Here is a 26,491-nt window from a genome sequence, read left to right as displayed (position 1 = left end):
TTCGGGAGGATTTAAACTAATTTGGCAGGGGGATGGGAACCTAGGTAGTGGAAAAGAGGGAAGTCATATGAAGTTAGAAATAGATGGTAGAAAGGTGAGAAGCAATAAGCAAAGGAGAGAAACACAAAGGGCCAAACTAATTCATAATGAGAGTGTGAAAAAAGCAAGCCTGAAGGCTTTGTATCTTAATGCTAGAAGCATTAGGAACAAGGTGGATGAATTAGTTGTGGAAATAGAGGTAAACAAGTATGATTTGATTGGGATTACAGAAACGTGGCTGCAGGGTGGGCAAGGCTGGGAACTTAACATCCAGGGATATCCAATATTTAGGAAGGATCGGCAAAAAGGTAGGGGAGGTGGGGTAGCATTGCTGGTAAAGGAGGGGATTAATGCAATGGAAAGGAAGGATATTAACTCGGATGAAACGGAATCTGTATGGGTAGAAATGAGAAATAGCAAGGGGAGGAAAACGTTAGTGGGTGTGATATATAGGCCTCCAAATAGTAATATGGAGGTGAGGGAAGGCATAAAAAGGGAAATTAGAGAAGCGTGCGATAAGAGCACAGCTGTCATCATGGGTGACTTTAATTTACATATTGATTGGACTACCCAAATTAGTAAAAATTCTGAGGAGGAGGAATTCCTGGAATGTTTTCGGGACGGTTATCTGGACCAATATGTCGAGGAGCCGACTCGAGATCAGGCCATTTTAGACTGGGTATTGTGCAATGAAAAGGGACTTATCAGCAATCTTCTTGTACGAGGCCCCTTGGGTCAGAGCGATCATAATATGATCGAGCTCTCAGTCGAGATGGAGAGTGAGGAAATTGAATCAGAGACTAAGGTCCAGAACTTAAATAAAGGGAATTACGAGGGTATGAGACGGGAATTGGGTAAGATTGATTGGGTGGTGTTTCTGGGGGGATTGACAGTGGATAGACAATGGCAAGCATTCAAAGATAGAATGGAAGAATTCCAGAACATGTTTATACCGGTTTGGCATAAAAATAAACCTAAAAAGGTGACTCAACCGTGGATAACGAGGGAAATTAGGGACAGCATAAAATCAAAAAAAAGGGCATATCAACTGGCAAAAAAAAGCACCAGACCGGAAGATTGGGGGCAGTACAGGATACAGCAAAAGAGGACAAAGGGATTAATCAGGAAGGGGAAAATAGAATACGAAAGTAAACTTGCAGCAAACATAAAGACAGACTGCAAAAGCTTTTATCGGTATATCAGGAGGAAAAGACTGGTAAAATCCCAAGTCGGTCCCTTGCAGTCCGATTCGGGAGAATATATAATGGAGAATAAGGAAATGGCAGACCAATTAAACTCATACTTTGGTTCTGTATTCACAAAGGAGGACACAAATAACCTCCCAGGAATATCGACAAACATAGGGACTAATGAGAGGGAGGAGCTGACAGAAATTAGTATCTCTAGGGATATGGTGTTGGGTAAGTTGAGGGGACTGAAGGCCGACAAATCCCCGGGGCCTGATAAACTACATCCTAGGGTACTTAAGGAGGTGGCCCTGGAGATAGCAGATGCTCTAAGGATCATCTTCCGGAACTCCATTGACTCGGGAACAGTACCCGTGGATTGGAGGGTAGCTAATGTTACCCCAATATTTAAAAAGGGGGGTAGAGAGAAAGCAGGGAATTATAGACCAGTAAGCCTTACATCGGTTGTGGGCAAAATGCTAGAGTCCATTATTAAGGATAAAATAGCGGAGCACTTGACAAATGGGGAAAGGATCGGACAGAGTCAACATGGATTTACAAAGGGTAAATCGTGTTTGACTAATCTGCTGGAATTTTTTGAGGAAGTAACTGGTAAAATAGATGGGGGAGAGCCAGTGGATGTGGTGTACCTTGACTTCCAGAAAGCCTTCGATAAGGTTCCACACAAAAGATTATCATGCAAAATTAAGGCTCATGGGATTGGGGGCAAAGTATTAACGTGGATAGAGAACTGGCTGGCGGATAGAAAACAGAGAGTTGGAATAAACGGCTCGTTTTCGGAGTGGCAGGCAGTGACCAGCGGGGTGCCGCAAGGATCTGTCCTGGGACCCCAGCTGTTCACAATATATATAAATGATCTGGATCAGGGAATTGGATGCAATATTTCCAAATTCGCTGACGACACTAAACTAGGAGGAGGGGTGGGCTCTGATGAGGATGTCAGGAGGCTACAGTGCGATTTGGACAGGTTGGGGGAATGGGCGGATACGTGGCAGATGCACTATAATGTGGATAAATGCGAGGTTATCCACTTTGGGGGTAAAAACAGGAGGGTGGATTATTATCTAAATGGCAATAGATTGGGAGATGGGGAAGTGCAGAGGGACCTGGGTGTTCTTGTGCACCAGTCACTGAAGGAGAGCATGCAGGTGCAACAGGCGATTAAGAAGGCAAATGGTATGTTGGCCTTCATATCAAGGGGGTTCGAGTATAGGAATAGGGATACCTTACTACAGCTGTACAAGGTGCTGGTGAGACCGCATCTGGAGTATTGTGTACAGTTTTGGTCGCCCCATCTGCGGAAGGATGTTCTTGCCATGGAAAGAGTGCAGCGGCGATTCACCAGGCTGATACCTGGAATGGCGGGAATGACCTACGAGGAGAGATTGAATAGTTTGGGCTTGTACTCACTGGAGTTTAGAAGATTGAGAGGGGATCTCATCGAAACATATAAAATTATGGCAGGCCTGGACAGGCTGAATTCAGAGAGAATGTTTCCAATGGCAGGGGAGCACAGAACCAGGGGCCACAGTCTAAAAATAGCGGGCAAATCATTTAAAACAGAGATGAGGAAGAATTTCTTCACTCAAAGAGTGGTGAGCCTGTGGAATTCCCTGCCACAGAGGGCTGTGAAGGCTAATTCAATAAATATTTTCAAGAGAGAATTGGATATATTTCTGAAGGCTAAGGGGATTAAGGGTTACGGAGAAAAGGCGGGGACGGGGTACTGAACTGGTAAGATCAGCTATGATCTCAGACGAAGATCAGCCATGATCTCATTGAATGGCGGAGCAGGCTCGAAGGGCCGAATGGCCTACTCCTGTTCCTATCTCTATGTTTCTATGTTTCCCCATTACTCTCTAATATCACTATCTCTCCATGCGCTCTGGCCCAAGCTTTGCTATTTAACAATAAATAATGATTTAAAAGCCGACTATTATTCCCGGGTTAACCCGCTCTACTGTCGAAGTAGACTAGTTGTTAACCAACCATGTGCAATACCACAAGAGATGGAGTCGTTTTTAGACAATACTTTGATTGATTTCATGGTTAAATAACAAATCCTAACAGCAATTTTCAGAAGCAGAGAAAGCGAGATGTTCAGGGCATGGGGAGACCGGCGAGCACATAATTCGAAAAATACAAGTGGCTGGCCGTGCGTTATGGCCTGTTGCACAATCTTGGGGTTGGACAATCGTACAAACCGTTTGTGTTTCGTTCCTGTGGTTGGTGACATCAGCGCATATTTTTTGTAATACACTTCCACCCGGCTGCTAATCTGAATTTATTTTGCTGTCCTGAACTCTCACATCACTGGGGAGTGATATTATCAACAGTGACCGGGGACTTGAGTTCGTTTTCTTTCTGAAGGCTATCTCTCACACATTCCTAGTAGTTTACTGTGACACACACTTTAAAGGAGACCCTTAAAAAGAAAACACCAGATGTAACCTGGTGCAACCACTCAGCTACAGGCATCTCATCAATTTTCTGCACTCAGTGTTTCTGCCAGACCACACACAGACAATACTCAGCTAGGACGAGAGGGTAGTGAAGAATATGTTTACCAATAAGTGGGACCACGATGATGTACAGCCTACAGTCCAACAGCCTGACCAGACTGGGGAGATGATCAATAAATCCATTGGTGTCTGGCACAAGAAAGACAGGTGTTATCTCAATCTCGATCTGTCTCTTGAAAGTCTGATCTTCGAATACTGCCTGTTAGAGAAGGAAAATAAAAATAAGCGTTACATCAAAATAAACCTTCTTCCAACAATCAACTACCCTGCAGGATATGTGAAGGATCTGTAAAGGGCAAATGTAGGGTTTCGAAAAGATTATTCGGGGGAGGGGGGGAGGGGTGCAAAGGGTCTGTGCCAGGGACTATAATGCTATCTGTAAGCGATCAGTTTGGGAAACTATTAGAAAGGGTGTAAAGGTCAGTGTGTGGGATTATCAGGGGGTGTGTAAAAACATAGTGTCAGATATTTGGGGGCTAGATCCATTAAGGGTTTGTGCTAGTCAGCACAAGCATCTCAAATCAAACATGATCAATCTGTATAATTGTTATCAGCACTCCACCCCTGCCAATGTGGTGCTTGGGCAAAAATTTACTTGTATTCCGCTTGATCCTGGATCCATACCAAGAACACCTATGTCTTCTCTCAATCCTAGATCCAGAGTTGGGGTACCTGACTGCTCTCTCACTCCTGGATCCAGAGCGAGGAGCCTGCGTGCTCTCATAATGCAAAGCCATATTAGACATATTACTTCCTTCCTGCCTGTCCCAATCTACTACTGGCACAGACTCGAGCTCCTCGCCCTAATTATGTGCCTCCACCCAGCAGTGTGACACCTCCACTTTCCCTCAAGCACTCGGTATAAAAGCAGCCTGTTCTCTCTGCCATGTACTCATTGCACACGAGCAGTGCTTGTCTTGTTTCGCTCCATTACCCTCGTGTGCGATTTTCAGACCACTAAAGCAGCACATTTTTGGACTTAGATTATACCACAGGTTTGGTAATAATCTGTGAACAATGTGCAAACGTCCAGAGGCGTAACAGCTGCAGGGATAATCAGTCATCCCTCAGTGCCAGCAACTGCCCAGTCAGCTGAATATCTGGAAAAGTTCTGACTGCCTAAGACTTACCTCATGTAACAAAACAGACATGTTACACAGCACAAAGCAGTGATATAAGAATCACATGAGGGGGCTCATCCTACACTCCATCACAGCCTCAAACTCATCTTTTTGCCTGGACTTTCAGACCTAGAGTCTGCTCCATGTGTTCATCACTTGGTGTGAAGATCTGCCTGAATTGCCTCTTGCTAACCTGTGTCCCCTTGTTCTACTCTAACAGTTGAACCTGAGAGGTCACAAATTTAACTTTACTATTTCCATTTATAACCATCTATATATTAATAAAAATCTAGACAAGTTCTGATCACACTTTTCTGTCAATATTTACCATTGTGAATTGCATTTTCAACATTTCCCAACAATTTTGCTGTCAACAGTGGTGATGTGGTTGCATGCTCTGACCATTTGCTGCCTCTGTGGAGCGAGATTCTGAAGTTTGTCTCCAAACACACTGCCAACTTGCACATTAAAAAATTATATTCACCAACTGATTTTGCACAATGCATGGACAATTTATTATCTGTTATGTTTGAATTGGAACACTGCACAGATGTGGTGTGGTAAACACAATGGAGGGGAAGAGACTCGAGCTCAGAAAAGGAAAAGTGAACAACCAGTTTAGATTTAACTGCTTTACTCAGAGTCAGCGTCTTCAGGAACTGTACCCCAGTGAGAGTCAGCGCCTTCAGAAACTGTACCCCAGTGAGAGTCAGCACCTTCAGAAACTGTACCCTAGTGAGAGTCAGCACCTTCAGAAACTGTACCCCAGTGAGAGTCAGCACCTTCAGGAACTGTACCCCAGTGAGAGTCAGCACCTTCAGGAACTGTACCCCAGTGAGAGTCAGCACCTTCAGGAACTGTACCCCAGTGAGAGTCAGCACCTTCAGGAACTGTACCCCAGTGAGAGTCAGCACCTTCAGGAACTGTACCCCAGTGAGAGTCAGCACCTTCAGGAACTGTACCCCAGTGAGAGTCAGCACCTTCAGGAACTGTACCCCAGTGAGAGTCAGCACCTTCAGGAACTGTACCCCAGTGAGAGTCAGCACCTTCAGGAACTGTACCCCAGTGAGAGTCAGCACCTTCAGGAACTGTACCCCAGTGAGAGTCAGCACCTTCAGGAACTGTACCCCAGTGAGAGTCGGCACCTTCAGGAACTGTACCCCAGTGAGAGTCAGCACCTTCAGGAACTGTACCCCAGTGAGAGTCAGCACCTTCAGAAACTGTACCCCAGTGAGAGTCAGCACCTTCAGGAACTGTACCCCAGTGAGAGTCAGCACCTTCAGGAACTGTACCCCAGTGAGAGTCAGCACCTTCAGGAACTGTACCCCAGTGAGAGTCAGCACCTTCAGGAATTGTACCCCAGTGAGAGTCAGCACCTTCAGGAACTGTACCCCAGTGAGAGTCAGCACCTTCAGGAACTGTACCCCAGTGAGAGTCAGTGCCATTTGGAGAAGAGGAGGAAATTAAATGGCTTATTTAATAAGAATCTAACATTTGGCTGGCAGCATGCTAAGGCACTGGTTCTGCCCAAGTATCTTAACAAGAAGCCATTTGTAACATCAGAATAATGTCTCCAAATACAATCACTGTCCTTAGCTTAGAGTCATGATCGTAATCTTGTGACTGCATGCAACTATTGTCAGATTAGTGTTATTTATATAATCTAATTTTTGTTATCATCATTCTGTGGCAAGAGACTGGGAGTGGGAGCTCTCTGTCAGCTTATTTCTTTGTAACTTGGCACTCAGTGTCATGGAACTTTAAGGCCGTGCTTCATCAGGAATATTTGACTCTTGAAAAGGGAAGCGTCTTCTGGAATGCCACTTGGTTGTGGAAAGCATCTGCTTTGTTGTGTCTCCCGGGTCTCCATTGTTTCACGGTTTGAATTATTGGTCAGTCTGGGCAGTCCGCATGCTCTTCTGCTCCTATGCGAGCCAGGAACCTATCTAATTCCTTTGTCAATACTTTACCTGAGTTGCTGTTCACTGCATCAGGTCCCTTCCAAAGGAGCTGCCCATTCTGAAGACAATAAGGTGCAAGAGAATGAGTGGCCAGGAGTCACTAATAACAACTTGTTTACAAGAACGGGATTGGGCCATTCAGCTCGCCGAGCCTGCTTCACCATTTTGTCAGCTATGGCAGCTCTCTCTTTAGTCAGGTGTCAGCCGTGGCACAGTGGGTTGCACTCTCACCCGAGTCAGAAGGTTGTGGGTTCAAGCCCCACCCGAGGACTTGAGCACAGGATCCAGGCTGACACACCAACGCAGTACTGAGGGGGTGCTGCACTGTCGGCAGTGCCATCTTTCGGATAAGTTGTTAAACAGAGGCCCTTGTCTGCCCACTCAGGTGAACGTAAAATATCCCACGTCCTCTATTTTAAGACGAGCAGGGAAGTTCTCTTGCTGTCCTGGTTAACATTTATCCCTCAACCAACACGATCATAAGCTGCTTAATTGGTCATTTATCTTATTCCTGTTTGTGGGAGCTTGCTGTTTGCAAATTGACTGCCACAATTCTCTACATTATAACAGTGACTACATTGACTGAACTGCTCTGGGACATTCTGAGGTTGTGAAAGGAACTTCTTTTTAACCTATTACCCTGCCCTTTCTCCACTTCCTGATAAACTCCCATTTCCCATCTACCTCAGTTAATTCTGCATCGATGGCTCTGGGGCAGTATGTTCCACATTCTCACAAGCCTTTATTGAGGAAGTTACACTGGATTTACTTCTAATTTTAAGATTACGTGTGCTAGTTATAAGTTGACAACAAAATTCTCCAGCAACAGTTACAGGGACTTAAATCACTTTAGTTTTTCAGCCTTTGCTAATCTCTCAAACCAATAATCAGATTCATCTGTACAAATATTTTAACATTTAACATAATGGCACAGATCAGATACCTATTGCAGTTAAGGTTCTTTAAAAATCTACGTTAGGACCAGGTAAAATTTAACTGACCCAGAGCGACAGGTTTAAAATATTACTAACAGAAGGCCTCGCCCCACCCTATCTCTGTCACCTTCAGGAACTGTACCCCAGTGAGAGTCATCACCTTCAGGAGCTGTACCCCAGTGAGAGTCAGCACCTTCAGGAACTGTACCCCAGTGAGAGTCAGCACCTTCAGGAACTGTACCCCAGTGAGAGTCAGCACCTTCAGGAACTGTACCCCAGTGAGAGTCAGCACCTTCAGGAACTGTACCCCAGTGAGAGTCAGCACCTTCAGGAACTGTACCCCAGTGAGAGTCAGCACCTTCAGGAACTGTACCCCAGTGAGAGTCAGCACCTTCAGGAACTGTACCCCAGTGAGAGTCAGCACCTTCAGGAACTGTACCCGAGAGAGAGTCAGCACCTTCAGGAACTGTACCCCAGTGAGAGTCAGCACCTTCAGGAACTGTACCCGAGAGAGAGTCAGCACCTTCAGGAACTGTACCCCAGTGAGAGTCAGCACCTTCAGGAACTGTACCCCAGTGAGAGTCAGCACCTTCAGGAACTGTACCCCAGTGAGAGTCAGCACCTTCAGGAACTGTACCCCAGTGAGAGTCAGCACCTTCAGGAACTGTACCCCAGTGAGTGTCAGCACCTTCAGGAACTGTACCCCAGTGAGAGTCAGCACCTTCAGGAACTGTACCCCAGTGAGAGTCAGCACCTTCAGGAGCTGTACCCCAGTGAGAGTCAGCACCTTCCGGAACTGTACCCCAGTGAGAGTCAGCACCTTCAGGAACTGTACCCCAGCGAGAGTCAGCACCTTCAGGAACTGTACCCCAGTGAGAGTCAGCACCTTCAGGAACTGTACCCCAGTGAGAGTCAGCACCTTCAGGAACTGTACCCCAGTGAGAGTCAGTACCTTCAGGAACTGTACCCCAGTGAGAGTCAGCACCTTCAGGAACTGTACCCCAGTGAGAGTCAGCACCTTCAGGAACTGTACCCCAGTGAGAGTCAGTACCTTCAGGAACTGTACCCCAGTGAGAGTCAGCACCTTCAGGAACTGTACCCCAGTGAGAGTCAGCACCTTCAGGAACTGTACCCCAGTGAGAGTCAGCACCTTCAGGAACTGTACCCCAGTGAGAGTCAGCACCTTCAGGAACTGTACCCCAGCGAGAATCAGCACCTTCAGGAGCTGTACCCCAGTGAGAGTCAGCACCTTCAGAAGAGGAAGGGAGAAAATGAGAAAGGAAACAGTGGTCTTTACCAGAGATTGACGTGGCTGGATAGGATTGTGTGTTTTAACTGCACACATAGCTGAAGAGCACCGGAGGCTCACAACCAGGTGACATCAGGTTGAAAGTTTGAGTTCTAATGCCACCCGTCATGACTTGGGGCAAACTGTCAATTTTCAGCCAGGCCACTAGATGGAGTGCCATGGTGAAGGAAGGGGTCCCATTGTCGGGAAGCGGGTGGTGGGAGCAAGGGACACACATCTGGCCAGCATCACTCAGTTCACACTTCCTGCCAGCTAGTCGTGGAGAGTCACTGACGAGAAGTGGAGAAATGTGCAACCCAGGCCTGCCGCAGCTGGAGCAGGGGTGAAGAAAGGATGTGGATCTGGGGGGAAAATGTTAGAAACTACGTGTGTCGAGAGCTTCAGCAACCCAGAATTTAATTTTATTGCAGGAGTACTGATTATGAATGAACAACAGTACTTTTAGTCTGAATTGGAGCAGAATTAGCTCAGAAACTGAGCCCGCACTATCTACACGTGCATCCTCGGGCCAGCTGCAGACTCCTGCACACATGGTTAGAGTTACGGCTAACCCCTCACTAGCTAAGTGCTCTGTACTCAGGCGGTACTGTGCCCTGGCACTATGCCAGAACATAGCTAGGTGTTCACATTTCCTGCTCTGGGCCATGCCAGGTGAGGGGAGGGAAGGGCCCTCGAGTGAAGCCTGGTAACCGGGTGAAAGGGGACGTTTCTGGGGTTGATTTCCACTCCCCTCACCACAGGGTCCAGTCACAGAGTGACAGCAGCAGAGGCTCAGAACTGCATTGTTCACCCATCTTTTCCACTGGGAATCACCCTGGCATCCAACTAATAGAGGATTCCAATATTGTTAAAGGGGCATTTACAAAAATAATGTTCTAGACCACTAATCTCCCTCCCCTCTGTAGCACATAGTGATAGAAGATCACAAATCCTCTCTCCTCCACCCATCACTCTGGGGAATCAATGTATCAAGTTATGCGGCACAGAATCACATGGACCATGAAGATCCCAGCTCACCTCAGCTGGCCAAGGCGCTGGTGGCGCTAACATTAACCAGTGTCCTTGAGTTGGGGAGAAAAAAAAAGCAGCTGGCGAACTTTCTTCTTCCCAATCACTTTCCAGTAAGTCTTGCCAAACGAAGTATGTTGGTTTTGGCCGGGGACAGAGTTACTCAGCTGTGATGCCTCTTATGGTGCAACAGCTAAACTGACACCCAGAGGAGCAGCAGCTACTCAGGCAAGGCCCTCATGGAGGCATACCCCAGTGTAGGTCAGTGTCCTTAGGACAGCAATGGGAATTGGAAGGGAAACTGGTTTGGGGCAGGGCTGTAGATGTACGATTGTAAATTTAGTGAAAGTCACTCCCATCAGTCCCACTCCATCCAGAGCCAAGGGCTGATTATTGTCACACTTTAACAGGGCGGTTTCTAACTAACCTTCTGAATGCTGTACCTGTGCGCTCTAGTGTTACATATTACAGTTAAATAGCTTGTTTACTTCCACCTGGAGTGGGCCTTTGGCGTAGCGGTAGCATCCCCGCCGCTGGGCCAGAAGGCGTAGGGTTTCGAACCCCGCTCCAGACAGTCCCGGCAAGCGGAGTCGGAGCTCCGGCTCTAAATTCTGAGTTGACATCCAGCGGGATACTTGCGTCCGTGGGTGTGGGTGGCCCCCCCCTCCTCGTATGGGTTGTGGGAGCCCGTAAAACCCTCCCGCCATAGGACTAACCACCCTAATGGCTGGTACGAAGATGGTTACGGTCACGGAAGGAGCGTTAATCACGGCCAGAAATCCTTCCACCACTTCATACAGTTCCCCAAAGGGAACAGTGTGAAGACACGTACGACGACGACTTCCACCTCATCTGTACATTCAATTATTTTAAAGATCTGGCTTATTAAATGCATACAGTCTCGTTGTCGCATTTTTAAAATGATTTTCATAGCAATATTTGATGAAGGGTGTCCGAATATTCGATCCCTAATTGGTCGCTGACTGTCCCTTCACATGGATTGAAATTTGCTCGGGCACTCTTGTGGATCTGCCCTTCTCTCCTGCGTTAGGACAATCTACACGCTCCCAGGACAAATCACTCGTGTGTGTTTCTGTCTGATGTTAAAATTGGGGTGAGTGGGGGTGTTAATCATGTCACAACCTACATTTCAAACACTTATACTGGAGGCACCCTTCCTTCCCAAGGGAATGAAGTACCCTCCCCTCTGCTCAATGCTTCCCCAGATGTTGCAATCTAGTTTAAAAACCAGATACGCACATTTAAGAAAACAAATCTTCATTTATGTAAAAGGTGTGGCCATAAATGTATTTTTAAAGCAGGTTTGCTTTTCCTGGATTGTTGGTTGCCCTTCTGATGAGACGTTAAACTGAGGCGCCACATGCAAGTCAGGGACAGTAAAAGATCCCATGGCACGACTCAAAGAGCAGCAAAGGATTCTTGAACTTGTACAGGACCTTAGTTAGATTGGAGTGTTGTGCGCTATTTTGCCACCCCATTATGGGATCAATGTAAAAGAAATGGACAAAGGCAGCCGAGATTCACGGACCAGGGATGAGGGGTTAGAGTTAGGGAGAGAGAAATGAGAGCTTTCTGCACTGGAGCCGAGAAGGGGTGACCTGACAGGGATCTTCAAAGTTACGACAAAGGAAATAGCAATGATTATTTCTACTGGTTGGGAGATGGCACAAATTCAAGAATTGAAGAGGAGTTCAGAAAAAAAATCATTTACAGAGGAGTGGTCAGAATGTGTAAATCTCTCACAAACCCAGTGTTAATATCGAGCAGAAAGACAGGAATGATCTGTGCTGGGAACATCTGATTTCCAAACAGGGGAGAGCAGGACTGATACCAAAAAGGCAGAAAGTCCATAAATCATTTTAAAATGAAATTAGTTGCTTGAAAAGGGGGAATATTAGAAGATATGGGGAGCGTTAAGGAGACTGGGATTAGACCAGATTGGAAAAAATCATCGGTGCAGACTTGATCAGCCAAATGGCCTGTTTTTGTGCAGTAACATTCCATAATTCTCCCAGAGACCCGGCCAACATTCCTATTTAAAATATCACCAAAAAGCAGTTCAAATGCTCTTTTATCTCTCTTTGTTTGTGGGGTGTTGCTGTTACAGAATGACAGCTGTGCTTGCCTACGTAACAGTAGTCACTGCGCTCAATGTACTTGGGTACATGTAGAGCTGTTCTCCTTTAGTCAAATGGCCCATTCTCAGAGCAGCAATGTTGACATGTCGGACAGCGAGAAAGTCAAAATCTACATGAGGTACACAGAGAGCTGATCAAGAGGGAGGTCAGCATTTAACAAACATGGGAGACCCCCTCCCCCTACTCTCAATCACCTCCTGCCCCCAGCTATAGAATGCCACCGATAGCGTCCTGTGATCAACAGTGCCGGGAAACTCTAGAGGGGAGTAAGGGAACAAAACAATTGCCCCCTAAAAAAGGACAGGGACTGTACCTTTAAATAAACCACCCCACAGCGCAGTGGCTGTAACTTTAAATACATCCTGCGCAACATAGCAGTTGTGCCTTCAAATACACCTCTATGGAACGGTGGCGACAGCTTTAGATTTGCCTCCTCCCCCTCCCGGGGACAGTGGCTATACCCTGACACACACCGACGCCCCCACCCCCACCCCACAGGAAGGTGGCGTTATGCTCCAGTTGATGCTGCCCAGATACAAATGGCTGCCCTGTGATACAACACTTCCTCCACAACCTTTACAGCCCAAATAATGGAAAAACAACCAATAGGTTTTAACTGGAGTCACAGCTAAAATATTAAGCGCTTTATTCATGGCGTGTTACTAAAACCAGCACATGTGGAGGAGTTTTTACTGGTCAAATGAAATAATTTTTTCCCATTGAAGAATAATGATTAAGGAATAAAGGTTTAATGTGATAGTTGTGGTGAAGGGTACACGCCCAAATGTTACCGGCCTGTCTTGTCTCTTTATGGGTGCTGACTGACCTGCCGTGTACTTCTAACATTGGCAGCTTTTCCTTTGTTAATTATACCGTTTGCTGCTGCCCAGAGATGGACAGGTTAACTTCTTAAGGCTCCAAACACTTCACTTTCTAAGAAGCATGAAATGCCTTGCAGCGTTTTGCCATTTTTTTCTGAGACCCTGCAGTGTTGTACCAGAGAACAAAACTCGAGCGGGAGCCTGCGCAGTGGAAAGTTTCCAATGCTGTGCTGTCATTTCTGAATGAGGTGCAGACACACGCCCTGTAGCGGGGAAAGGGTTAAAAGGCAGGGCAGGAGTGGAAGTGCCGCGAAGCAGTCAGTCTGCGGAGTTGCTGCCTACCCATTCTCTCAGCTTCACCCCATCGCAGTCTGGCAGCCAAGAGGCTGTTGTGCAGCTTGTCACGTCCCATTAGCAGTCTGCGCCGTGTGGTGCGCAGGACACAGGATGCACACAGCAAGGCCAAGGGGAAGGTGTGCCAAGTCCCATACAGCGGCTGGTGGAAGTGAACTCCAGCTTTCGGCTGATTTATACAGAGCTGCAGGGTTCACAAGCCGGGGAGATTTATTTGTGTTTGTGTATGAAGAGTCTGTAGAAGCTCCTCTTGGGGTTGCTCTGTGCTTCACAAAGCTTTACTGGCAGGCTGCCCACACAGAAACCCTCCAGAGGTTATGAAGGGTGTCGGCTAAACTTCAAACTTTTTTCTCTCTCTCACTGGAGCTGTGACCACCTGTTTCTGATGCTATCGGTGTAAGCCTCCAGGCCAGATGCAGGTCACAATTGCCATAGGAAACACATGAGGAAAAGGGGGGAGCTTGCAACTACCACCCATTATTCTGAGCATGGCCTCCCTGCCCCATCCTCTGGGTTGTTTTATTCAGGGATTGGCTTACTCACATCCTAAAAGTCTGGATGTGACCCACTAATTCAATCCAAAACTCAATGAACTGGCTTTGTATTTCCCATCTAATCCTAGATTCAGCCTTCTCTTCCTCTGCCTTGTGTATTTTTAGCAAAAGACTACAAAACGCAAGAATTTAATTATAAATAACTTTCCCAGTCAGAAAACAACTTAATGCTGTTGCCGGGGATCAGGGTTTCACACGTTAGGTGAAGGCTCCTAAATAGCATTTTTGATTTCCTGCACAATCCAGGTTGAACTGTTTTATAATCTCTGTGTAGTTAGATTTCGATTTCAGCACATACTGTGTACACAGTGCTCCAGTGTGTTGTATATTGGTTGAGGACATGCCAACTGGTCGCTGTCCTAAACTAACTGTTTTATAACACTAAATAGGAGTTTATTTAAAATCTATATTCCGAGTCAAGAGCGTTCCTTCACATCCAGCCCTGCCCAACGCTGCTGCCACTTTGCCCCGGGCGCTGTCAACACTTCCCTCCCCTCTGGTCGTCACTGCTTTTCTTCCCCACAAGCACCACTACCCTTTTCTACAGTGGCAATCATTACCAGAGGGGGAGGGACATAGTCAGGAGTTCATCATGTGATGCTGATGATCTTTCAGAATAAACACTCTATGAGCCTCATGGGCAACAGTCCTGTACATTTACACTGTACACTAGTTCCTCCTCTCCGCTCGTTTAGTCTCTTCCATACCCATCCCACCACCAGTCCCCCCACCACCTATCCCACTGCCACACCGCTCGCACCCACCGACACTCCCTTCGCCACCCATCCCATCGCCAGAACCCTCCCACCCATCTCACCACTCGTCATCCACCGCCCATCGACCAAAGTGCTTGTCCCTTCCCCTCCTCCCACGCACCACGCCACCAGCCCCTCCCTCCCACCAGCCCCCTGCCCCCACCCACCGCGCCACCAGCCCCCTGCCCCCACCCACCCTCCCTCCCGCCCCCCCTCCCTGCCACCAGCCCCCTGCCCCCACCCACCACACCACCAGCCCCCTGCCCCCACCCACCACGCCACCAGCCCCCTCCCACCGCGCCACCAGCCCCCTCCCTCCCACCCACCGCGCCACCAGCCCCCTCCCTCCCACCCACCGCGCCACCAGCCCCCACCCACCGCGCCACCAGCCCGCTCCCTTCCACCCACTGCGTCACAAGCTCCTTCTCCACCAGTACTCTGTTTACCCAGCCAGTGGCTTGGTTTCCCAGGGTCATGTGTGTCTGGACCCACTCTCACACTGGTCTAAATTCACCACTTGCATTACTCTACTTGGAGCCACCCCAGGACTCCTCCCCACTGGTGCAGTAACGAAGTGGCCTTCGTGCGAGGTTGGAGGGAAGTTTTGACATTTTCACAAAAAAAAGTCCCTCAATATTTGTTGACTATATCCATTTTGTTCTAAACAAAGTGTATTCACCCTACACTTGCTTTCCCCTTTGCGAATTGGCCCCTATAATGTTTGTGTGAGCTACTGTAACTAATAGCCATCGCATTCCAAACAACCTTACAGGTTTCACAAGCAACGCAGATACAAAGTGAAGCAGCTTCACATGATCAGCTCAGCAGTCACACACTCCACTGAAGTCTGAGGCTGTATCAGCTACTTTCACTATCTGCTGATACGCAGTGTGGGATTAGAGTAGATAGCTACATTGAAGAGCTAGCTCTGCCACAGAACTAATTGGCCAGATGGCCTCCTTCTGTGCTGTAATCTCGATGATTCTACGCATTGCTTGGCTGGATGGTGCAAGCACGAGAGAGGACTATTACAGCAATGAAGCAACATTTACCGCAACATCTTTACCACAGAGAGATGGATCGTTACATATAAATAAAAGGCCCACTTAAAGAAACACTTCTATAACAAGGAGCTTCAGTGGATCTCTCCTGATTAAAATCTGTGTATTGAAATCCAACTATTTCTAACATCACCAGGTCAGAAGAGATCCAGGTGGCAGACTGGGCGGGAGGTCGAATGTGGAGACAACAACTGAACCAGAAAGACAGCCACACAATCAGCTATTAATCTAACCCTCGTTCAGCACCCTGGACATACAATGGATAATGTAAATTGCAATGGAATATATCAGCACAGTGCGACGACCAGAAGTACACCCCCCACCCCGGAAGGTTGTGGTATGGTCCCTCGAGCGCCAAGAACCCTCTGGCAGGTGGCCACTCGTGCGAGCCGAGACAACCCGCTGCATTTTATTACCTATTCCTTGGGTGGGCCTCTCGCTGCCAGAGCTATTCACACCACCTTCATTTCTTTAATGCTTCTCTCCAATGCCTCACGGAGATGAGCTTTTACATCATTTAACAATCTCCTGCTTCTTTTTCAAGCGGTCACAGGCCATTCAACCAATACTCCGTCTCTGTGCGAGGGTATCTGTTTATTCCCCTCGCCCTCCCCTCTCCTCTAATTTTAAAATGCTTTGTCGAAATTCCTCACGCAGTTCTGGTACACATCGGAATTCGATTCAAATCCCGAAGGTTTAATTCCACTCCCGAGATTAGGGGAGATTCTAACTTTTGTGCACAGAGCACTGTTTCTTTTATCATTGCACTGAAAAACCCATGTCTTTTAAAGCGGTCCACAGTCCCCACTGCTGGAATTCTACATCAGGATCAGGTGCTGCTGTGACATTACTTGTCAGGAACGAGCCACATTTTTTCAGCTCAACAATGGCCAAACTTTCATCTCCTTCCTGACTGCTCACTGAGGTGTACATCTGTGTCCTTTTTAACCGAGGTGACCTTCAAATCTTATATCCTGCCATCATTAAGATCTCCTACTTTCATGCCTGTAACATCGCCTGCCCACACCCCAATCTCACTCCCCCAACACTGAATCCTTCGACGCCTGTCCACACCTCTCTCTCAATAATCCTTCAACCATACTCCTAACCTCACCTCCAGAATTGAAACCATCATCCACACCATCACTTCAGGGCTTAATTTCTCCAGTGCCCTCCTCACTCTCCATAAATATCAATTCACCCAGAACTCTGCTGCTCATATCCCACCTGGTGTAAACTTCCACTCACCCATCCTTATCTACTTTTCCATTGGCTCCCTATTTCCCAGCCCATTGTCTTCAAAATCCTTGTCCTCAATTTCAGATCCCTCAGATGGCCCCTGTCCCTCTGTAATCTTCTTCAGCCATATGTCCCAACACAGATCCTCCATTCTTCTATCCCTGGTTTACTGTGTGCTTACCATCCTTTTGTTCCACCATCATGGGGAAGCCTTCAGCCAGAGCCCCTGTTCTCGAACTCTCTCCCTAAACCTCTCAATGTAAGAACATAAGAAATAGGAGCAGGAGTAGGCCATTCGGCCCTTCGAGCCTGCCCCGCCATTCAATGAGATCATGGCTGATCTTCTGCCTCAACTCCATTCACCAGCCCTATCACCATATCCCTTGATGCCCTTACTAGTCAGAAATCTATCGACTTCTGTTTTGAATATACCCAATAACTGAGCCTCCACAGCCCTCTGGGGTAGAGAATTCCAAAGATTCACCACCCTCTGTGAAGAAATTTCTTCTCATCTCAGTCCTGAATGGCCTACCCTTTATCCTGAGGATGTGGCCCCTGGTTCTAGACTCCCCAGCCAAGGGAAACATTCTCCCAGCATCCACCCTATCAAGCCCTGTAATAATTTTGTATGCTACAATGAGATCCCCTCTCATTCTTCTGAATTCAAGAGAATACAGGCCTAGTTTACTCAATCTCTTCTCATACGACAGTCCCACCATCCCAGGAATCAATCTCGTGAACCTTCGTTGCACTCCCTCTATGGCAAGTATATCCTTCCTTAGGTAAGGAGACCAAAATTGTACACAGTACTCCAGGTGTAGCCTCACCAAGGCCCTATATAATTGGAGTAAGACTTCTTTACTCCTGTACTCAAATCCTCTTGTAATGAAGGCCAGCATACCATCTGGGAGACGCTACAGATGCATTCGCACCCGAACGACCAGATTTAGGAACAGCTTCTTTCCCAGGGCTGTCATCCTACTGAACTCCACAAATAAACACTAAAGCCTGCACATCTGCCAATGCACTTTATTATGTTTATGTTAATGTATTATAAGCCAAATGAATTTTGAATGTTTAAATGTCTTAATCTAAGTGTACACTCTCGGGAGCCGCAAGCCTACATTTCGTTGTACTGCACTTGTGCACTAACAATGACAATAAAGTTGATTATTATTATTATATTTGCCTTCCTAATGGTTTGCTGCACCTGCACATTCACTTTAAGTGACTCATGTACAAGGACACCCAGGTCCCTTTGAGCATCTGCATTCCCCAATCTTTCACCATTTAGGAAATACTCTGCCTTTCTGTTTTGTCTACCAAAGTGGATAACTTCACAGTTATCCACATTATATTCCATCTGCCATGTTCTCACCCACTCACTGAGCCTGTCGAGATCCCCTTGAAGCCTCTTCGCATCTGACACTGCCACCTAGCTTAGTATCATCAGCAAATTTGGAAATGTTACATTTAGTCTCCTCATCCAAATCATTGATATAGATTGTGAGTAGCTGGGGCCAGAGCACCGATCCTTGCGGGACCCCCACTAGTCACAGCCTGCTATCCTGAAAAAAACCCGTTTATCCCTACTCTTTGTTTTCTGTCTGTTAACCAATTCTCAATCCATGCTAGTATATTCAAATCAAATCAAATCAACTTTTATTGTCATTGTTAGTGCACAAGTGCAGTACAACGAAATGTAGGCTTGCGGCTCCCGAGAGTGTACAATTTGGATTAGGACACTTAAACATTTCAACATACATTTGTACATATATATTAGCATAAATATGACCATAATAAAGTGCATCGGCAGATGTGCAGGCTTTATTGTTTATTTGTGGAGTTCAGTAGGATGACAGCCCTGGGAAAGAAGCTGTTCCTAAATCTGGTCGTACGGGTGCGAATGCATCTGTAGCGTCTTCCAGATGGTAGGAGGGCGAACAGACTGTGGCTGGGGTGGGTAGGGTCTTTGATGATGGACCATGCCCTCCGTAGGCAGCGTTTCTGATATATATGTTCTATGGTCGGTAGACGGGTGCCGGTAATGCGTTGGGCAGTTTTGACTACCCGCTGCAGGGCTTTCCGGTCATGGGAGCTACAGCTGCCGTACCATACCGTGATACAGTTTGTCAGGATGCTCTCTATAGTGCAGTGGTAGAAGTTAGAGAGGATCGGGGGTGACAGATTACATCCCTTCAGCCTCCTCAAGAAATATAGGCGCTGCTGGGCCTTCTTCACCAGAGAGGAGGTGTTGAGGGACCAGGAGAGGTCTTCCGTGATGTGGACTCCGAGGAACTTAAAGCTGGCCACCCTTTCCACCTCCGCCCCATTGATGTGGATGGGGGTGTGACTTCCGCCTTTGGACTTCCTGAAGTCCACGATTATTTCCTTTGTTTTCTTGGTGTTAAGGGCCAGGTTGTTGTCGGCGCACCACTTCACGAGATGCTGGACCTCCTCCCTGTAATTACCCCCAATTCCATGTGCCCTAATTTTGATCACCAACCTCTTGTGTGGGACCTTATCGAAGGCCTTCTGAAAATTCAGATACACCACATCTACCAGTTCCCCTTTGTCTACTCCACTAGTTACATCCTCAAAGAACTCCAATAGGTTTGTCAAACAGGATTTCCCTTTCATAAATCCATGTTGACTCTGCCCAATCTTACTATTAGTTTCTAAGTGCCCAGTTATTGCATCCTTTATAATAGATTCCAGCATTTTCCCCAACTACTGATGTGAGGCTAACAGGTCTGTAGTTCCCCATTTTCTCTCTCCCTCCTTTCTTAAATAGCGGGGTTACATTTGCTATCCTCCAATCTGCAGGAACCGTTCCAGAATCTATAGAATTTTGGAAGATGACAACCAATGCGTCCACTATCCCAATGGCCACCTCTTTCAAAACTCTAAGATGTAGGTCATCCGGTCCTTGGGATTTATCGACTTTTAGTCCCATTAATTTTGCTAGTGCCGTTTTTTTTTACTAATAATAATTTCTTTAAGTTCCTCATTCTCGCCACACCCTTGGTTTTCTCGTATTTCTGGGAGGTTTTTGTGTCTTCCTCCGTGAAGACAGAAACTAAGTATTTATTTAATTTCTCTGCCATTTCCTCATTCCCCATTATAAATTCTCCCGTCTCTGACTGTAAAAGACCTACATTTACCTTCGCCACTCTTTTCCTTTTCACATACCTATAGAAGCTTTTACAATCCTTTTTTTATATTTTTTGCTAGTTTGTGCTCATATTCCATTTTCCCTTTCTTTATCAATTTCTTGGTCCCCCTTTGCTGATTTCTAAAAAGATCCCAATCCTCAGGCTGACTGCTTTTTCTGGCAACTTTATAAGCTTCCTCCTTTAACTTAATACTAGCTTTAATTTCTTTTGTTAGCCATGGTTGGATCACTTTTCCTTTTGGGTTTTTATGCCCTAAAGGAATATATGTTTGTTGCAAATTATGCATTCTTTTCTTGAATGTTAGCCATTGTATGTCCACCTTCATACCTTTTTAGTGTAGTCTCCTAATCTACCATGGCCAACTTGTCCCTCATACCCTTGTAGTTTCCTCTGTTTAGATTGAAGACCTTAGTTTCAGATTGGACTACATCACTCTCAAACTTAATGTAAAATTCAATCATATTATGGTCACTTGTCTCTAAAGGCCCCTTTACCACAAGATTATTGATTAGCCCTTTCTCATTACACAGTACCAGATCCAGAATAGCCTGTTCCCTGGTTGGTTCCTCCACATACTGATCCAGGAAACCATCTCGCATGCATTCCAAGAATTCGTCCTCCACACCATTAGTGGTAATTTGATTTGCCCAGTCAATATGTAGATTAAAGTCCCCCATGATTACCGTATTGCCCTTGTTACATGCACTTCTAATTTCTTGATTGATACTGTGCCCTACATTACCACTACTGTTTGGTGGCCTATACACATCCCACCAATGTTTTCCGCCCTTTGCTGTTTCTTAGCTCCACCCAAACTGATTCCAGTTCTACATCACGATCTGCCGAGCCAAGATCTTTTATCTCTACCGTACTGATTTCATCCCTTATTAACAGTGCTACGCCACCTCCTTTTCCTTTTTGTCTGTCCTTCCTAAATGCTGAGTACCCTGGAACATTCAGTTCCCAGCTTTGGTTACCCTGCAACCATGTCTCTGTAATGGATATTACATCATACCCATTTACTTCTATTTGTGCCAATAATTCATCCACCTTGTTGCGAATGCTATGTGCATTTAGATAAAGTGCCTTCAACTTTTAATATTTTTCTGCACTTTGACCCTCTTTACTGTTGGCCTTTGTTTCTGCCTCCTACTAGTTTTGTTGACTACTTTTCTAACTTGCACTTTCAGCTTTGTTTCTCTCCGTTCTGGGCCCACACTTATGGGTGACAGGGGGCTGGGAACCTAAGTCTTGCTCAAAACCTACCTCTTCAACCCTGCCTTTTGTCATCTCTCATAACATCTGTCCCACTTTGTGCCCTGCGATCCCCTTTAAATGAATTGTTGCATAATATTTTAAACACCTCTATTAAATCGCCCTGTAATCTCCTCTGTTCAAATGAAAACAGCCCCAATTTTCCAAGTCTTTGGATTTGTATTTCCTCATACCAGGTAGTATCTTAGTGAATCTGCGCTGCACGTGCTGTGCTGCCTCACCTCAACATCCTTCCATTAGTGTTTGGAGTTGTATTTGAGGCAGCAGCACTGCTTTAGATTCAGGTCGACTATGAAACTGATCAAAATTCACCAAAACTGCACACGGTGCTCCAACTGTGATCTTACTAAGGTTTTATATAGATTCACCATTACATCTCAATTTTTATATTCTAGAACTCATGCCATAAAACCCAGTATAACTGCTAATTTGGGTAGCTGACTTATTAATAAACCTTACCCAGCACCCTTAAACATCTGGAGAGTCGTACGGGCACAGACCCACCTGCTTTATGCATCAATTCTTTCACTATCCAATAGAAGATAGATATCTCAGCTAGTGTGGGTTATTTCCCATACTTTGCACCTGGAAAACTGAAAGGTTTTCAATGGGCTGCAGGAACAGGACTTCCTGTGTTGCCACAGGAACCCTATGTAACTATCAGGTCTCGATGGCAAAGCAACAGCATGAGTCACACACTCCCAAATAGTTCCACAGACTGGCCACATAGAAAGAAAAGCCAACATTCAGCTGATACACATACCAGATCCATAACAGAGTCTGTACAGACAGCTAGACTCCCCGGCACCTGGAGGCCTGGCCAGGCAGTGATGCGAGGATTGTACTCCTCAAAGGAAATTCAAGAGTCAAGGACAAAGATACGCTGGAGCCCAGCTCCGTCTGTTGAGACCCCAGGCAGCTGTACTCCTCCTCCCTCCTTCCTTCCTTCAGCCTGCTCATCTTCAAAGATGATGGATAAACATCTGGAAGCTCAGAAATGAGGGGTTCAGGCATCAGCAGTAAGGGGCCTGTAGCGGTGTTACGATTCAATGCCTGCTGGACAGTAGGGACTGGTGCTGCCCAATTCTTTTTGGTCAACCAGGAGTCCGACAGTTGTGGAAACCAAACAACCTGCTTAAGCATCTCCAAACCAATCCACACAATGTCGAGTAGACCACAACCCACTGGCCCATGTCCAGAGAGCAGAGGCATAGGATGGCATGAGCCATGGTCTAGACACCCCCCAGTGGGGTACTGCTAGAGTTTAACCACCTAAAACTGTGCCGTTTACCAGCACAGAGTGGTCCCAGGACCACTGTACCTGTTACCACATAAGCTTGGAGGATTATCTGGAGGCAAGTGGGAAGAATTCCAGTCCCAATTGCTGGTAACAATGGGATTGTGATGGTTTTTAATTGGAGAAAAAAGCCATCTGTTCAGCAAGACTAGATGTAGCTGATGCCATATACTTGAAGGAGTCTTTCTGGCATTCTTCGAGGGGAGGTACCTCTGCCAGAAGCTTGTGGGAAATCAGCCAATGCCGGGAATTACTGGTCAGAACCAGGATTTCTCATTCTGCGTCTGTAGTGTCGGATCACTTCCACGATTGGTGCCAGCTCAAAATGGACTGCTTTGAATGGCAGTGTGTGCCACTTGGTATGGTAACATTGCCAGTGTTCTCTGAAGGGGTGGGCACTTCACTGCCATGTTTAATGGGTGTCGACTGATCACAGCCAAATGCAAAACCAAAGTTAAGTAGGTTTGTGACCAATGCTACTGAATGGAATTTGGAGCCCAAAACCAGGTATCCTTCTCCATGAACCCATGAGATAATGCAGAATGTTATTTGGCCAGCACATCTTTCACCGACTATTCCCACAAGTCATTCCCTTCCTTCTGTTGATTTGCAGCTAGGCCATTTGCCATTTCTCAAGGCCAGAATTCAAGGTTGCTCTATGGCTGGGGAAACAAGACCTGGACTACCCCTGTAGTCGGAATAGTCTTACAGGATATCAGTCACATTGAGCCTTTCCGCAGAGCTTGGTGCAGGACTTGCCCCTTTGAAAGCTGTGCGACATCAAGAAACACAGACAAGTGTTGTGTGCATCTCTGGGAAGTATCCATAACATTTGACCCAAATCTTGAACCTGGACGATGGCACAGATTGGAAAACAAGGACGAGTTGAATGGAACCAAACTGAGGTAGGTTCCAAAGACCGAAGAACACTGCCATTCAAAACTGGTCAAACTGTACCAAACCTGGGAGGAACAAATTGCTGTAAACTGGAGGTTCCCAAACTTGTTTTGTTGAGCCCTGCCTCTTCCCATGCACGCCCTCTTACTAAAAAATAGTATTTTGCATAGAACAAGAGGATTTAATTTTTTCGACTAACATTTATGATAGAAAACAATATAAATAGCACAGTACCAACAACAACTTGCATTTATATAGCGCCTTTAACTTAGTAAACTGTCGCAAAGCTCTTAAACAGAATGCGAACTTGAGTGGGAGCGGCGACAACAGCATAAAGGGAGAGGCGGAGAAGGCCCAGGACAGAGCGCGGACCTGAGCGGGAGCGGAGGCAGCAGCATAAAGGGAGAGGCGGAGAAGGCCCAGGACAGAGTGCGGACCTGAGCGGGAGCGGAGGCAGCAGCATAAAGGGAGAGGCGGAGAAGGCCCAGGACAGAGCGTGGACCTGAGCGGGAGCGGCGACAGCGGCAGCAGCATAAAGGGAGCTGAGTGGCGATTCAAAAAAACAGAGTGACATCACAGGATAGCTGGTAAATGATTGGTTGGTAAAGATCACACCTTTTTTCTCTTTAAGTTAGGGGCCGGGGTTAAATAGCTGGTTAGGGATAAAGCAGGAGCCTGGGGATTAGTAACTGTCAATGCAGGAAACTCTCGTTTAACCGGCACCTGACCTCTCTAATAATCGGCACAATTCTCACTCCGAAAACTACAGTATACAGTCGTTTATAAGTTTTGTTTTACTGTTAAGTAATTAAAGAGTTATGGATTACCCTCAACTGGCATTACTGTACTTAATCAAGCATCTTCCACCATCCACTTAACACAACATTTTGTAGGTGAGTACCCAATTATATTGCACATTTCTTGATTTTTTTTATTTTTGTTTGTTAAAAACAGTCTCGGTAGATATACCTCTCCGTTATCCGGAATTTTTTTTTAATCAACCAGCACCATCCTGGTCCCGTCGGTGCCGGATACCAAAGAGTTTCCTGTACTATATTAAATAGTAACTGTCAATACTATATTAAATTAGTAACTGTTAATATATTACATTAATAACTTGAATTTGATACATCTTAGTCTTAAGTTTCTGTAAAGTTAGTTAATAGTTGAATAAATAAAGACATGACAGAGCAGCTCGGTCCAGCGGAATGCACATCCTGTGCCGTGTGGGAACTCCTGGACAACCATGTGTACAGGAGGTGTCGTTGGCTGGAGGAGCTCGAGCTCCATGTTTCGGAGCTTGAACAGCAGTTGGCGTCACTGTGGTGCATCCATGAGGCTGAGGGCTACATGGATAGCACATTTCAGGAGGTGGTTACCCCGCAGCTAAGGAGTGCGCAGGCAGAGTGGGAATGGGTGACCGCCACAGAAGAGGAGGATCAGGCAGGTAGTGCAGGAGTCCCCTGAGTGCATCTCACTCACCAACCAGTATTCTGTTCCGAGTACTGGGTGAGGGCGATGGCTCCTCTGGGGAGTACAGCCAGAGCTAAGTCCATGGCACCACGGGTGGTTCTGCTGTACAGGGTGGGGAGAATGAAGATAGGGAAAGCAATAATAGTAGGGGATTCAATAGTTAGGGGAGCAGATAGGCGTTTCTGTGGCCGTAGACGTGACTCCAGGATGGTATGTTGCCTCCCTGGTGCCAGGGTTAAGGATGTCATTGAGCAGCTGCAGAACATTCTGAGGGGGCAGGGTGAACAGCCAGAGTTCGCGGTCCATATCGGTATCAACGACATAGGTAGAAAGAGGGATGAGGTCCTGCAGGCAGATTTTAGGGAGCTAGGAAAGAGATTAAAAATCAGGACCTCAAAAGGTAGTAATCCCCGGATTACTCCCAGTGCCACGTGCGAGTGAGTATAGAAATAGGAGGATTAAGCAGATGAATGCGTGGCTGGAGAGATGGTGCAGGAGCGAGGGCTTCAGATTCCATTGGGGCACTGGGGCCAGTTCTGGAGGAGGTGGGACCTGTACAGGCCGGACAGGTTGCACCTCAACAGAGCCGGAACCAATATCCTCATGGGGAGGTCTGCTAGTGTTGTTGGGGAGGGTTTAAACTAAGTTGGCAGAGGGATGGGCACCAGGATGTAGCATTCGAAAGGAGAAACAAAGGGCACAAAGGATTGGGAGAGGCAGAGAGCACTAAAGTAAGAAATAGTAAGGTATTAGGTGGGGTCAAACTAAGAGAGAATACAGGATGGACTAAGATGGGTTTACAGTGTATGTATGTGAACGCACGAAGCACAGTAAACAAGGTAAGTGAGCTGCAGGCACAAATAGTCACATGGGAATATGATGTCGGGGCAATTACGGAGACCTGGCTCAAAAAAAGAGCAGGATTGGGTATTAAATATTCCTGGATATAGGGTGTTCAGATAGGGAAGGAAAGATAGGAGGTGGTGTGGCAGTATTGGTCAAGGAGAATGTTACAGTGCTGGAGAGAGAGGCTGTCCTGGAGGGGTCAAGGACAGAATCTATATGGCTAGAGTTAAGAAATAATAGAGCTGCCATGACACTACTAGGTGTACTCTATAGGCCACCAACTAGTGGGAAAGATATGGAGGAGCAAATTTGCAGAGAAATTAGAGAGATGCAAGAACTATAGAGTAGTGATAATGGGGGACTTCAACTATCCTCAGAGACTGGGATAGTAATAGTGTAAAGGGCAGAGAGGGGGAAGAATTTCCAAAGTGTGTTCAGGAGAACTTTCTTGATCAGTACATTTCTGGCCCGACGAGGGAGG

At 46.5% G+C, this 26,491-nt stretch overlaps 1 protein-coding gene across 1 annotated transcript in view; it reads right to left on the bottom strand.

Annotated features, from left to right (window-relative positions):
- The window catches only part of smg6 (SMG6 nonsense mediated mRNA decay factor), a 280,547-nt gene that overhangs the window by 58,872 nt on the left and 195,184 nt on the right, over positions 1-26,491 (bottom strand). The window contains exon 7 of the mRNA XM_085965106.1: positions 3,815-3,968. Coding sequence (XP_085821232.1) covers positions 3,815-3,968 — 154 coding nt within the window. The remainder of the gene's footprint in view (positions 1-3,814; positions 3,969-26,491) is intronic.

This window comes from Somniosus microcephalus, chromosome 22, assembly GCF_052327205.1.
Source record: "Somniosus microcephalus isolate GS21.2 chromosome 22, FLI_Smic_1.0, whole genome shotgun sequence".
NCBI classification, from domain to species: Eukaryota; Metazoa; Chordata; class Chondrichthyes; order Squaliformes; family Somniosidae; genus Somniosus; species Somniosus microcephalus.
This window is presented reverse-complemented; position numbering and strand designations above follow the sequence as displayed.